The following is a 16591-nucleotide window of genomic DNA, read 5'->3' on the forward strand; positions in this document are numbered from 1 at the left end:
TACCGTATCTTAAAATAATCCCACATGCTGCTGGGTGCTCACTTATAGCATGATGGCACTTGCAAACACAATTTTGTTTTCTGCATTTAGTTCTATGTAGGTCAGCATAAACTTACTCATAGCCATCAAATTCATTTCCAGCCTCAGTCACATAATTGCTTGGAATAAACCCTTCCTGCCTGCAAAACAAAAAAAGATAAATAAATAACTAAACAGGTTATTGCAATGAAACAAAAAGGTTCATCTGCTTACATGCCATGCTGCTTTCCTAACTTATCACATACTTTAATTTAATTTGTATTCAGCTGCACCCAGTGCACTTAACGGTGGTTTGGGTAAATGTATGGATAGAAGATGCACTTGTCTTATATTGAGAATGCTTTATAAAATTATGTTTTTTGGAATTTGTGGCAGATATTCTGTGAATCAGTCCACTTCTTTCATACAGGCAGGAGAGTAACATACAATTTATAATATTGTTCCAACACCTTAACTAATTAATTAAGTAAATAAGTAAACTACATAAATTGAAAACTCCTACAAAAAAAACAAAGTGAATTCCGGTCATGGATAACTAAAACTAAAGGATGAATATTAATTTCTAGACAAGTCCTCTACTCTTCAAATGTAAGCTTAATATACAACAAATCCTGATACTCAAAATTATAGTTTCCTCTGTTATGCATAGCAGAAATCAGAAAATGTTAGTTTCAGGAGATATGATACTGAAAATTGCACCAATACTAGCTTAAAATTTACTTTAAATTTTTAATTAAAATGATGGATCCAAAGTAAGTTTCCTGAAAGCATAGTATTGCTAAGAATATTGTTAATTCCATCTTAAAGGTATACTCCACCAAAAAATGCTAATATTTTCATATGTGATTTACCCCATGTGATTTGTAGTGGTCATTTGAAAAAATGTAATCTTATGTTTCATGCAGAATGAGAGAAAACAGTTTATAGTATAATGGAATGTAATGATGACATATTCTGTACAACAGCAAGCAATGTGAAAAACATCCATAGAAAAAAGAAAAGCACTCTCATGTAACTCATGTTAGATAATCCATGTGATCTTTATCGACTGATACAGTCAAAATATGCAAGATGGATATATTTGTTTTCTAAAACATCATTAACACTTAATTCTGGAAAAACCCCTTAGTGTTGTGCATTTGAATTGAAGTCAATACTCTTGACAAACAGATGAGAGCCACCTTGAAACAACCATATATGGTCCATGCAAATTAACATTGAATAAATACAATCACAATGCTGCAGACCTCCATTGGTTGGCAGAACAGCCTCCTATATGATCCATCCAGTAGTGCAAGACAGAAATTTTCATCTCCTAATTAGATGCATGCAAAGATCCTTTATTGGTAGCCTAAGCGTGAGCGCCACCAACAGGTGCAAATATATTGAATGATTACTGCTGCTGCTGCTCTGGCAACAAAGCTGATTGCCAGTCAACAGCACAGTGTGTGTGTAACGGGAGGAAGAAAAAGCATATTTATGCTCTCTGATTTCAGTCTGTCAATGGCATCTATAACCGGAGATGCCTTTTTATGTGGCATTATGCCAAAGTAGTCTGATGATTGTCAATCTCATATTGGTATCATAGATGACTTGTATGTTAATGGAAATAAACTGCTTACAGTTAACAAAAGAAATGTCATTCTTGCTAGGTGCCGTTATTGTAATATGAGTGAAATAAAGTGCTCCGATTACATTAGGAAGACCAAACACTGTTGCAAATTGTGTTATTATGTTGGCAAAAACATGTTAGATTTTATGTATGTGCACTCACACTGTACAAAAACTGAAGCGATTCACTGGTCAGTTAATGGCTTCCAGCACAGCAGGCATGATAGAGTAAAGCTTGGCTGAGATACTCCTGACCTATCTATCAGCTAGTTCCCTGAAAAGTGACAACAGGTAGCCAATATAAACTCATGAAAAAAACAAAAAAGTTTTTCAGTGCAAATAAACAGCATTGGTCCTCTTAAAAGGGAACTTTATTTAAATAGCCTATATATCATATTTATCACTTCTGAGGTTTTATATTTTTGTCACAAGTATGCACATTATAATAATGGCTTGATGATATGAATTATCATACACGTGAGTTGTGATTTCACTGGTTTGGCCATTTCCTTGTTTGAACAAAGGTGTCATCGTTTCCCAGTTTCTCCAAAATGCTGCAGATGTGTGGATCAGAGTTGCCATAAGTATATGCACATTCTCCTGTCAAGTTTTCTTTTATAAATCCTGATGCTTGCGTGGAAAGCTGAATTTGTTCATTTTCCACCTCTTTTTGTGTGTGCAAAAACTTTATAAATCTGAACCATTTCTCTCTCCATTACAAACTACATGGGGTTACCAACATGTAATTTTTTTGTGTGTGAAGTATTGCTTTAAGATTTATGGTTAATTTAAAAGGGTTCCCAAAACTATTGTTACTAAAGTGACCTTTAAATCTTTCCTAATGACAGTATGTATTCCCTAGCCCATTCATTGATAATTGCTTTTACAATTGGCTAAATATTATACCAACCTTAGCAAAAGACAGTGATCACCAGACAGATGACAGTACATTCATGTCCTTAATATTAGTAAAATTACAACTACTAATCTGTCACCAATGACTTTTTAGAGATATTGTGGCAAAGTGGCCTGGGAAAACACACAATGCCTTCATCTGAGCCAATTCGGCAGTGTGTCAGAACAAAAGAAATAATGAGTTTGGTAATAGATGGCTACTGGGTGACAGTGGGTATCTCCTTCATGAATACCTGTTAAAACCTGTAACTACCTCCCAGATACCACTTCTGCTGTCTTCATAATTATCCAGTGGCATCAGATTTTCATTTCAGTTGTGTTGCACTGTAGTTGTGTGTGTGATGCTACACAACATTGCTGTGAGAGCAGATGTACCTCTGCCCAGTGAGGACAAGTTTGTCCAGTGAGGACAAGTAAGAAGGGATGGAGGTTGAAAATGAGCTCTTCCCTATACATTTTATAAATAAACATGTCACAAACTGTCTGAAGAAGTGTGGGAATGTCTTAAACGCATAATGAATATAGATTATATAGAGTTACTGTAGGGAAGTGTCAGAGTGTACTGGCAAAGAAAAAAAAGTTAAAGGTTATTACACACTGAAAATGAAAAGGGTTAAAAATCACATTTCATCTGTATGGCCTTCATCAGGTGTTGCCCACCTGATGACCACATCTGAGGCAAACATGATGAAGGCTATACAGCTGAAACATTGTGTCTTTAACATTATTTCCTTTTTAGCATAAAAAATTACTTTTTTCATTAATATTTTATGTAGATTATATATATTGAATATCTCTACAATTTAGAGATTGCCTCCAGCTGCCCAGATGGTGTCTGTGTGTCTGAAAAGACAGTAAAGGCAGATGGTCATGTGTAGGTACTTATTTTCTTCACTGCCTCATCCCACTTTTAATCACTCCTACCGTGGAAAGGTTGCCATCTACCTTAGAAAACAATAACACCCTTTTATCATCTAAAAGAACAAACTTTTCATTAGAAAAGTGTGGTTTTCTTTTACAGCAGGTATCCATCATTTGTTTTTTATCCATCTTTGGAACAACAGAGTGACTCATATTGAGCTTATTTACATGCTTTGACTGAATTGATTATTAAACAATGATGTCATGGTTACTTCATAATACTTTACATAAATTTATTTAACTCCAGTATTGGATTTAAAACATGTATAGACAGTATATATATATATATATATATATATATATATATATATTATATATATATATATATATATATATATATATACAGTGCATCCAGAAAGTATTCACAGCACATCACTTTTTCCACATTTTGTTATGTTACAGCCTTATTCCAAAATGGATTAAATTCATTTTTTTCCTCAGAATTCTGCACACAACACCCCATAATGACAACGTGAAAAAATTTTACTTCGGGTTTTTGCAAATTTATTAAAAATAAAAAAACTGAGATATCACATGTACATAAGTATTCACAGCCTTTGCTCAATACTTTGTCGATGCACCTTTGGCAGCAATTACAGCCTCAAGTCTTGTTGACTATGATGCCACAAGCTTGGCACACCTATCCTTGGCCAGTTTCGCCCATTCCTTTTTGCAGCACCTCTCAAGCTCCATCAGGTTGGATGGGAAGCGTCGGTGCACAGCCATTTTAAGATTTCTCCAGTGATATTCAATCGGATTCAAGTCTGGGCTCTGGCTGGGCCACTCAAGGACATTCACAGAGTTGTCCCTGAAGCCACTCCTTTGATATCTTGGCTGTGTGCTTAGGGTCGTTGTCCTGCTGAAAGATGAACCGTCGCCCCAGTCTGAGGTCAAGAGCACTCTGGAGCAGGTTTTCATCCAGGATGTCTCTGTACATTGCTGCAGTCATCTTTCCCTTTATCCGGACTTGTCTCCCAGTTCCTGCCGCTGAAAAACATCCCCCACAGCATGATGCTGCCACCATCATGCTTCACTGTAGGGATGGTGCCAGGTTTCCTCCAAACGTGACGCCCGGCATTCACACCAAAGAGTTCAATCTTTGTCTCATCAGACCAGAGAATTTTCTTTCTCATGGTCTGAGAGTCCTTCAGGTGCCTTCTGGCAAACTCCAGGTGGGCTGCCATGTGCCTTTTACTAAGGAGTGGGCTTCCGTCTGGCCACTCTACCATACAGGCCTGATTGGTGATTGCTGCAGAGATGGTTGTCCTTCTGGAAGGTTCCTCTCTCTCCACAGATGACCTCTGGAGCTCTGACAGAGTGACCATCGGGTTCTTGTCACCTCCCTGACTAAGACCCTTCTCCCCCGATCGCTCAGTTTAGATGGCCGGCCAGCTCTAGGAAGAGGCCTGGTGGTTTCGAACTTCTTCCACTTATGGATGATGGAGGCCACTGTGCTCATTGGGACCTTCAAAGCAGCAGAAATTCTTCTGTAACCTTCCCCAGATTTGTGCCTCGAGGCAATCCTGTCTCTGAGGTCTACAGACAATTAATTTGACTTCATGCTTGGTTTGTGCTCTGACATGAACTGTCAACTGTGGGACCTTATATAGACATGTGTGTGCCTTTCCAAATCATGTCCAGTCAACTGAATTTACCACAGGTGGACTACAATTAAGCTGCAGAAACATCTCAAGGATGATCAGGGGAAACAGGATGCACCTGAGCTCAATTTTGAGCTTCATGCAAAGGCTGTGAATACTTATGTACATGTGCTTTCTCAATTTTTTTATCTATATATATAAAAATGGAATGGGTGGGTCGTCGGGTGGGCCTTTTTTTCATTCCGTTGAAAGACACGCCCTACTCACTGGACAGTTAAAAACACCAATCAAACTAACGATGACATCAAGTATTACCCAATCAAAAGTAGGAAAGGAGGCATCTTCATAAAATGCGTGTGGGATGATTTGCATGAGACGCTGCTTTAAAAAAAAAAATGATAAAAAAAATACGGATAAATCCCGTCCAGTATTGATTCAAAACGGGACGCGCAATTTCATTCTCAAACGCGGCACGATTCCGTATTTTAAAGGACGGGTGGCAACCCTACAGTGCCAGGTAACCACCCATACAATCACATTGTGATTCAGACTAGGAATGCAATGAATGTAATTACCCCGATCTACATACAAGGCGAAAGTGTTGCAACATTCAAAGATGATGGTTGGGATAAGTACACCATACAACATAAAAAGAGCTTATGAAGCCTTGAACCGAAAAAAGCAACATCTCAGAGATCGTAAAAAAAAAAAATAGGAGCTAATGTCGTTTTACTCGCTGTAGATTTTAGTCAAACATTACCAGTTATTTCACGAGGGAGACCAGCACATCAACTCAACGCGTGTTTAAAATCCATGCTTCTCCCACGCTCGGTTATATGTCGCGTGTTCTCGGGTAGGTGCACCAAAAAAATGTATACATTTAAGCATGTAATGGGCAAACAAAAAATGAGGTATACCCGAAGGCACAGCAGTAGTACTTAATGTAACTTTACTTCTTAAAATGTTAATGTTTTACTGTTTAAATAATTTATACGCTTCTTATATGTTGTTCAAATTCTTTTAATCAAAATACCACTGACAGCGCAATGCACGATAACATCGAGTGAATACACCATACACATCCGCCCACCGGCTGCCCTGCTGTGCGCAGATAGGACTTGATTGTACAATAAAAATAAAATAAACATAAAAAGACTAAAACAAGCATCACCCATAAAGCGGATAGTAGACGTGACGTACTATATGTGTACCACATTTCAAGTGTATAGGGGCAACGGTTTGCGAGCTACAGGTCATTTAAAATCCTGGACAGACACACAAATTGCCACGGTAGCAAATTACAGAAGAAGATTTTACTGTTTAATAATTTATATTTATATGAAATGTGCTTCTTATATATTACTTCATATTCTCATATGATAATGATGTTAATGTTTATATTGATTTCTGTGTTATTAAAACTGGGCATGTATGTGTGTATATGTGTATATATATATATATATATATATATATATATATATATATACTAGCAAAATACCCGGGCTTCGCAGCGGAGAAGTAGTGTGTTAAAGAGGTTATGAAAAAAAAAGGAAACATTTTAAAAATAACGTAACATGATTGTCAAAGAAAGCCCGTTTCACTCAGTAAGTCTTATGTGTGTGTTATGTATGTGTGTGTATATATATATGTACATGTGTATATGTAGATATGTATATATATGTATATGTATATAAATGTTTATGTGTGTGTGTATATTATATATATAATAATATATATATATATATATTATATATATTTATATAAAAGACAGCAACAGTTATAACAATGACAACACAATTACATTGACAATCATGTTACGTTATTTTTAAAATGTTTCCTTTTTTTTTCATAACCTCTTTAACACACTACTTCTCCCTTGCGAAGCGCGGGTATTTTGCTATATATATATATATATATATATATACGAGCTGTATATACCCGGCGTTGCCCGGGCAGAAGTAACCTAATCGGTCAAACACTTACATATATACCAAAGTAAACCTAATCCGTCAAACAGTTACATATATAAAAAAAACCGAACCTAATCGGACAAACAGCTTCATATATACAGAAGCGAACCTAATCGGAATAACAGCTAATCTATATACATAAGCAAACCTAATTGGTCAAACAGTTACATAAATACAAAAGCAAACCTAATCGATGAAACAGCTTCATATATACAGAAGCGAACCTAATTGGTCAAACAGTTATGCATGTGCAGAATAATTTTACAAAGATTATGCGTGTTAACAATCATTAAAAAGAAAAGATTGAGGAACTCTTCTTCTATATGTGATGAAGCTGGATGAAGCTGACTTGACGAAGACGTAGGAGGCATAGATTGGTTTTTCTAAAACAGAAGAAAAAAAAGAGTATCTATTATTATTTTAAATTAGAATGAAAATGAGAACCTTGATTAGAGATAGATTATCCGTAATTAAAATATGTGCATGAAATAAACTTTTGCTAACTCTCTAGCAAAAGTTATTCATACAAATTGGCATGGGATGGCTTTGTGAAAAAGTAAAAATTAGATAAAAATAAATTGACAATGCAATACTTCCATTTGACTGAGATTATGTGTAATGATGAAAAAAAAAGTTTAGTATGTTTTTTTTTCCATACGGGAAGGATGGGTAAAACCTTACATAGGCACCCTTCAGCCCGTACTGAAGGGTAGGGTGTCAGATTCTTACTGACTAAAAAACACCCTTTTTATTCCACAGCTACCCCAAAAACCACTATTAGGCATTACTTTGGGGTGGCAGTAGTTTAGTTATGAAAACAGCTGGGTCCTGAAAAAAAATCTGTCTGATTAGTGGCTTCATCACATATAGAAGAACAGTTCCTCAATCTTTTCTTTTTAATGATTGTTAACACGCATAATGTTTGTAAAATCATTCTGCACAATGCAATAACTGTTTGACCAATTAGGTTCGCTTCTGTATATATGAAGCTGTTTGATCGATTAGGTTTGCTTTTTGTATTTATGTAACTGTTTGACTTAGGTTTACTTTGGTATATATGTAAGTGTTTGACCGATTAGGTACTTCTGCCCCGGGCAACGCCGGGTATATACAGCTCGTTTTTAATTAATTTGCAAAAATCTCAAGTAAACTTTTTCACATTGTTATTATGGGGTGTTGTGTGTAGAATTCTGAGGAAAAAAATGAATTTAATCCATTTTAGAGTAAGGCTGTAACATAACAAAATGTGGAAAAAGTGATGCTCTGTGAATACTTTCCGGATGCACTGTAGACTCACAAAGGCAAGCCAGTGCATTCACAATTCATCCCAGATGAGGCACATCTGGTCCAGCTTTCCTTGGACAATTACATGGCTGCTTAACATTTCAAAATATAAAGAAATGTCCCAAAATATATCAAAAATGCCCTGCAAAAGAGGGTATAACTACAAACCCCTGGCTTGTTTTAACAGATGGGCAATTGGGCAATATAAAATCTTTGTAAAGAAGAATGTATTAAACAAAATAAGATAAACAGAGTAAAATACTGAAAAGAGCAAAAAACAATTTGCCTAAAATGTATTCCTTAGCATACACAAATCTCAAAGGCAAATCCAAATGAATCGGCAAAAACATTCAGTAACACCAAAATAAGAAATAATAAAACTGGCTTCCAGATAGAAGACAAAGGGAGGATCCAGCAGTGGTAAAAACCTTCTCAACAAAAATACAATTCAAATTTATTAAACCTAATAAGTTTAACATTTTCATAAATTGAAAACAAATGATTCTAGGCACAAAACATTTTCTAACAGACAAAATGGATTCCGCTGAATTCTTAACAATCATCGCATAGAGGAGGATGCATTGGTGCTGCCAACCTTGTACTGTCACACAAACTCTCCTTCTTATGATATTCTTCCTTACAGTAGATTTAAATGGGAGTCCTTTCAGATGTCAGCACTTTATATGGTTTCTGTTGTTTTTTTCAAATATACTTTAAATGGTCTACAGTGTATACTATGTGTATAGTTCTGGATTCTGTACTTCAGTACTGGTTTGTACTTTGTTTTTGCTGTTTTGCCTTATGTCTTTGTGTATTTTATTTTCTATGTTGCTGCTGGAAGAATGGGCATTTCTCGCTTTTTTGATCAATAAAGCATTGTTTTATATGTGTTAAATTAATACTTTTTATTCATACTGGAGTCCACATGTTGCAAATTGCTTGCCTTGCTTTTCTAAGCAGAATAACCCATGCATCTCAAATACAAAACAAATCATCACAGATATTTCAAAGAAATTAGTCACCTAGGTAGGCTCTTTTAAAAAAAGAGAAAGGAGAGCAATTAGCAAAAAGTGTAAGAGCTTCTATCACAGGCTCAGAGTAACAGTCAGTTATTGAAAAATGATACAATGAAACCTTTCTGAAAAAGTATGAATTCAGGTTTTAGCAACAAACACATATTTGCCAAGTAAGAGTATGCTTTCAGGTGCAAATTTAATCTGAATATTTTGCCTTTTTAGGGAAAATGTTGGTTAAATGTAAAAAATAATGACTTTTTCTTTACAAAGAATGGTGCAAAGGTTTTTCAGAAATTAACAAAAATGTATTAATAGTGTTCAACAATAAGCCAGTCAGCCAGTCTCTTCTTTAATTCTTTCACCACAGTTTCTAGTTTTCATGTGGATAACTACTTTATAATTCTCCTTTTGCTCACATAGCTCTCCAAATTGAGTGGGGTGGGGCTTTAAATGTGATTAAGATTTAAGGCATCTTAACTCTCATTTGGAAGTGTTCTATTGATTGTGTTGCTGATCACGATCTTTGGGCTCAACAAAATTTTAAAAAAGAAGGTGATGAAAACATATGTCTGTTTCTAAGAATATAGCTTGCCTATCAGTATTTCATATAGAACTTTTCACAGTGTGCACCACCACATGGCAGTTTAGGAAATAAAAAACAACCCAATAAATTATTGTGACACAGGTACAATGTTCACAGTTGAAGCTGCTTTGTAGGATTTGTGTGTAAAGGCTTTCAGTTATTACAGCCATAATGTAAATTATTAACAAAGGTCACATTTATAATTTTATACCTGTATATTCACTCATAATCAAATTGGTATTCAGTGCATGACCTTTCCTTCACAGAAGTTACAGAAGCTATACTATATTATAATATGATGCAGTCCTAATTAAGCTTCAACTATGTAAATATTTTATTTCAATTTGTTTCACTTACCCATATTTGTTTCTTGCTTTCCACCAGTTTGCATCAGGCTTTTCTAATACCGTATATTGATCCCCTTTGATAAGTTGCAAGTCAAGTGCAGAGTTGGAGCTGTAGTCATAAATGGCTATTACTGATTCCTCTGTGGCAAGGGGGCAATACTTGAGATGTTGGCTCTGGTGGTAAGGGTCTCAGAATTTTTTCCTGTTTTGTATAAATAAGTAAAGTAAATCAGAATTATAAGAGTTATATACCAATATTTCCCAAAATTAGCAAAGAAAGAGTGATAGATACCTCTCTTTCTAGTGGGGTTGGAGGCAGAGGCTTTCTTGATATCCGGCGTGAATGTGTGAATGCTAGATTAAAAAAAAAAAATCTTTTTTATTTAGTACCATGTCTGTTTGTCTACACAAAAGTTAGACGGATTTTATAAAACTCTTTTTTTAGATAGTGTTAAATGGTGAGCACATTCTACAATACAATTTCTTATAAAGACTTACATATACTTTATACAACCATTGGCATATATGCTTACTTAGTCAGTAGCTGAAGTTAGATTAGCAAGTTTCTGGCTTCAAGTTCATCTTTTTTCCTTCTCAAGTCATGAGTGATTTACTGGTAAAGTAGTCTAAAATCACACTCTAGCCACAACATTCAATAGAACTGGAAATCATTTCATCTGTATGTTTTATATATCTATTTCTTCCTGATCAGGGCTGCAGGGAGCTAGAGTTTATAATATAACAATGGGCACAAGGCAGTAACTTGTGTTTGTGGGGACTGGAGCTGTTGTGGCACTGGAGAATAAAAACAAATCAACTTAAAAACAGATCTTTGAATTGTAGGAAGAAATTACAGTTCCTGGAGATAAATTTATATATTAAATATTCAAAGAACTCATCAAATTTACATTCACAGATGTCATCTTCCAAAGAAGTCATTTCCAGCCAAGAATTATACCAGGATCCAGGTTTTATAAGTCCTTATTGCTACTTATTGTGCTACTGTAGACCTAAGTGACATCATATAATATTCTGAACTTCATTAATTAAATCCAGAGTTGTGGGAAAATGCAGCCATGCACACTCTAACATGGGGACAGTTATGAATGATCAATTAACCCAAGGCACATATCTTTAAGATGTGAGCAAACAACCATGGTACAAGAGAAAAACCCATAAAGACACAGGGACTATCAGGGAATACATGCAAAATCCAGACATACAGTGACCAACTGACTGACAATCAAGTACAACATTCAAACCAGGATCTCTAGATTTGTGAGGCAGTATTACTTAACAAAGTGACAACTAGAGACACACAGGAAAAAAACAGAAGCTGTATGGCCTTCACCACTGCATACAAAAGGAAGGACCCAGATATTATAAACAAACAGAAAACAAAGACAAATAACATTCTGTCATACCTGCTTCAAAACCCAGCTACATAGCTCTTAGTCCTTTTGTGTATGGCAATATATTTTATGCTCTTACCAGCTATAACACTACCAGATAAATTAACCACTTGTTCTTCTAATTCTTGGTGCCTTTGCATACTTTACAAATAAACTATTAACTAAGATGTTACAGTCATGAAATGCCTACTGAAAACAGAAAGATTGAAACTGTGCCAGAATTATGAAATCCTACAATACAGTTTAGCAACTTACTGAAAAATGTGGAGAATTCACTGATCAATTTAAAGAGCTAGACCATTGTTGGATTGTACTTCTGTTGCTGTGTTTATTTTAACACAATCCAATTTCTAATTACTTTTTTCATCATTATGCAAAATACATTCTTAAATTACCACATAATCAAAGATAAAGTATTCTGTGTTAATTCGGTCACTTAAGTTTTGACTGTATTTTCTAGCAAAGTGTTAAATGTAACAACAAACAAAAAAACTGTTTTGTCATGTGTCCAATTGCTTTTCCTAGCATTTGTAGCAATGACTTTAACCAAGAAGATTGGAGAACATGAATGCATAAACAAGCAGATAGCTGGGAAAAGGACTGATATACAGTAAATAATGTGTGACAGGGGCCCGAAAAGTGAGGAAGAAAATGATTTTAGAAAATTCTTGCATCTCTGCATGTGAAATATATTTGTGTCTATTTTCCTTTTACCTTTCAATGTCTCAGCCTAGAATTATGCCCTGGTTTTGCATATTGTTATCCATGAACTTACACATATTATCTACACTGCGCTTTATTTACACTTATGTTCAAAAATAATCCTTATTGAATATGTAAAAAACATAATTAACAATAACCTTTTCCTCTTTTGATCCTAAGATTTGACACAGTTAATTTCAAGTGATTCTTAAGAGACTTTACTTTCTATTTTTTATTCAACAAAAAACACCAACATGCAAAGGACATGTACACTGTAACATTTCCAACCCTCACCAATATAAATGGGTGAAAAAAATCCTTGATGAATGGATGGATGTTGTGACAGGCGGTTGGCATCCTTACCCAGCCAGGATGCCCCTGCACAATATATTCAGGGGGAGCAGCCATGGACACTGCAATACCTCCCCCTGGATGCTAGATGGGCGCCTCCCTGGGGTGGAACAGTGCCTCGGGTTTCCGCAGGGCATCCTGGGAATTGGAGTTGGGTGCAGCCCTGTTGGGTCCCGCAGGCACCGCCAGGGGGTGCTGTGTTTGGGACTCCTGAGCCCATATGGGCAACCTGTTCATCACACCCGGAAGGCAAGCCGGAAGTCAGGGATCAGGGATCAAGCACCTGGAGCACTTCGGGTGATCCATAAAAGGAGCCAGCAACCACCACTCAGTGGCCAGAGTTGGGTGGGAGGAGGACAAAGCTTGGCGAGGAGTGGTGGAGGACGACGAAGAAGAGAGTGTGCTGTGTATATTAAGTGCTTGTGGGACTGTGTTGTGGCTGGAGGGTTCACAGGGAAGACATGCCCTCCAGCTGAAGAAAAATAAAAGTTTATTTAATTTTACACGTGCCTCTTGTGTCCAGTCTGTGTCGGGTTGGCGCTATATAGCGCTATTCTTACAATGTACATGAATATATACTTAACATAATGCATAATATAATTTTATTTTGCTATGTCTTAATTTTTGTCCAGAATCAAATATTTTCATTCAGTTCTTCTTAATTGTTGAGTGCTGTTGCAATGGTCATTATCTCAATGCTCCACTCCTTCTGAGGAAAAAGTAAAGGCAGCTGTAGTTCCACAATGCACATACAGTATTAGCTTCCTGAATAATCCAATGATTAGCCCCAGTCCTCTCATAAGGATTTTTTTCCAAGCTTGAGAAGTTGAATGAGGAGGCAATATGTAATAGTTTGTAAGATATCAAATCAAAAATCAAAAAAATCAAATCAGATGATGAAAGCTTGGAGTACATTATACAAACAAAATAATTTTAATCAGTTTTTTAATTTATGCTGCCACTGTCCTTAAGGCTGCTGTCAAATGTTCATCTTAAAGAATGTACTGTTTGAATGCATTACTTGTTAGAAACTATTTATAAAGTAAGCCTTCCTTATGGTGTGGCCTACTGAATATTTCTGTTGTGAGCACTTATTGATAATACATACTGATCCTGTCACTCTATTTGATGCATATTGTTTTACCTAACAACTGTAATTCTTCAATTGACTAATAAAAGAATGACCTACCTGAGTTCTTTGGTTCAATTTTACGGCAACCCATTGCCTGTTTACTTTCTTGCTGACAACAAAGCCACTTGCCATCCACCCAGAACCATGGATGATATTTCTGAGCTAGGTCTTTGTTAAATCTGACCACTGCCAAAAGAAAAAAAAAACATCATTTATAATGTAATATTTATGTTATTAGCTATATCTTGTTATTAGTAACATATAGTAATATTTGTTATTACTTGATTAAAAAAGCATGGAAATTCATTTACTTCATCTTCTCATTTTTAAACCCTCTTAATCCAATTTAGGGTCATAGGGAGTTGTAGACTATCTTTGCAGCATAGGCACAAGAGATGTAACAGCCCTGGACAAGATACCAGTACTTCATAGGCCCATTTACAACAACCACCCACAATAATACTCATACAAGGGAGAAATTTGGAATTGATAAATTAAAATGACTGGCATATCTTTGGGGAAGTGGAATGAAAACAACCTAGAGGAAAAACTATGCAGACGTAAATGACATACAAACTCCACATGAAAATTTCCCAGCCACATTAGAGAAACCAAACCTAGACCAGATACGCACCTCTATATGCCAAAGATAAAAAGTTTGCTTTGAATTATTCTATTTTTAAATTCTTACAAGACTTACAAGTCTGAACATAATTTTTATTTATTGCGCCAAAACTGTGTGCAGTAAGGAGACTTCAGAGACCTGGGTGTACAGGACACGTTTTACACAAGGGTCACATGGGACCTACAATAGAGAAGTTACTTAATGGATAATATGTGAGGTCTCAGGCAGTCGCTAAATACTGCTTTTTATTTATTCACCGTACTGAACTTTAATCAGTTCAAACATTCATTTTGTATTTATTTATCTTGTTATTTGAATAACCCTGGGAATTGCTGTATCCAACACTAGTTTGAATAATCAATTTGGTTTAGCAATTCAAATGTTATGCAAAAAGCAACACATCTAATGGGCAGCATTAACTACAGTTATACTTATTAGAAATGTTTTATACTGTGGATTGTATTAGAAATAAAATATAAAAACTGCACTTTCCAAATTAAGAGCACTGTTTAATATGCAATAATCTGCACTTATTCAATATGCTAGTCTTTGGGGCACTGCAGGAAAAATCACACATAGAGAGAATCTCTCATAGATAACGTTGAATCCAGTTTGGAAGTGGCACTGGTAACTACAGACCCACCACACCACACTAATATTTAGATCTTTCATCCATCTATCTCCAGACCCACTTAACCTAATTCTAGGATGTAGAGAAGCATTGAATGCACGTAAAGAAGCAACACTAGAATAGACAATACATTGCATGACTGGCTGAGAAGTATTTTTATGTCTTTGGTGTAAATACAGAAATAATGAGTTTGAGAACACCCTTCACTCAATTTGAATTCTGTTGGTGTTGCCTTATGACTGTTGCTATCAAAATAGCCTCTCAATTCCCAGAAGCTCAAACTGGACAAGTGGATTTTCAGAATACTGTATAAATAAATGAAGGAGTGAAATGCTTTACACATTAATATGCACTGTACTGCGACTGTACTCTGCTTGGGTACCAGAATTGAATCTCAGCGAGCATATCTTAGCAGAATTAATGTACTGTTGCTGTAGGTTTCCTTTATGGATTTGTCACCTCTTACAATCAAAAGACATAAATTAGCTTATAGTACTATTTATTACGTTTATGTAAATTCAAAAAGAGTATTACCTCTAAGTATTTAGTTCCAAGGAGCCCATTCAGACTTTATACTTCTTACTCATTTTATTTTATTTGCTTGCCAAGGTTTCTTGCACTGTTATAACAGGTGTCACTTAAATGAAGTATTGCAAGGTATCAAATAGTAGAACAGCTAATTGAAAACATTTGCAACTGTGTAAGTTAATCAAAAGAAAATTTGGACTGGGGACCTCTGAGTCATACACAATAAGATTTTATGGACTTCTCTACTATCATTATATGTGTTAGAGAGAAATAACAGTCAAAAAAGCAGGTAGCAAAAGAGCAAAACAAAGCAGACACATATAGATAGGGCACTAGAATTCATGAGGTTGGGACAAGAGAAGCAGCAAATGTAAATGTCTGATTTGATAAATTGTCACCCTCTATCTTGTTTGATAAATAAAAGTCATTTATTTTGGGCTAGGGTGATCCAAGAGTTACCAGAAAAAAAAATACAAATTATTAAGCATATCTGATAATTGGCTCAGTGTCGAGAAGACAAAGATACAGCAAAATCAAAAACAACAAAATGTTGAATTTTGAATATGCTGAAATAACCAGAACTCATTTGGGAAATCTTTGGAATTAAAAACATAAAAAAAGAAAAATTTTCTTTGAGAAGGAGTTTTTTGCAAAGAGCAGTAGATATAAAGTTGATATAAAGTCATACAGATATAATTTACATTTGACATCCTCATCCTGGGGCGGCACGGTGGCGCAGTGGGTAGCGCTGCTGCCTCGCAGTTGGGAGATCTGGGGACCTGGGTTCGATTCCCGGGTTCCCTGCGTGGAGTTTGCATTTTTCCCCGTGTCTGCATGGGTTTCCTCCGGGCGCTTGGTTTCCTCCCACAGTCCAAAGACATGCAGGTTAGGTGGATTGCGATTCTAAATTGGCCTAGTGTGTG

At 35.8% G+C, this 16591-nt stretch overlaps 2 protein-coding genes across 5 annotated transcripts in view; both read right to left on the reverse strand.

Moving 5' to 3' along the window:
* taf7 (TAF7 RNA polymerase II, TATA box binding protein (TBP)-associated factor) overlaps window positions 1–16591 on the reverse strand; it is a 124680-nt gene that overhangs the window by 93456 nt on the left and 14633 nt on the right. The window lies entirely within an intron of this gene.
* The window catches only part of LOC127529986 (tyrosine-protein kinase BTK-like), a 143594-nt gene that overhangs the window by 30043 nt on the left and 96960 nt on the right, over window positions 1–16591 (reverse strand). The window contains 5 exon segments of the mRNA XM_051935462.1: window positions 117–179; window positions 10298–10435; window positions 10437–10489; window positions 10580–10641; window positions 13942–14070. Of these exon segments, the coding sequence (XP_051791422.1) occupies window positions 117–179; window positions 10298–10435; window positions 10437–10489; window positions 10580–10641; window positions 13942–13975 (350 nt within the window). The 5' untranslated portion in view covers window positions 13976–14070.

The sequence above is a fragment of the Erpetoichthys calabaricus genome, chromosome 12 (genome assembly GCF_900747795.2).
Source record: "Erpetoichthys calabaricus chromosome 12, fErpCal1.3, whole genome shotgun sequence".
NCBI lineage: Eukaryota > Metazoa > Chordata > Cladistia > Polypteriformes > Polypteridae > Erpetoichthys > Erpetoichthys calabaricus.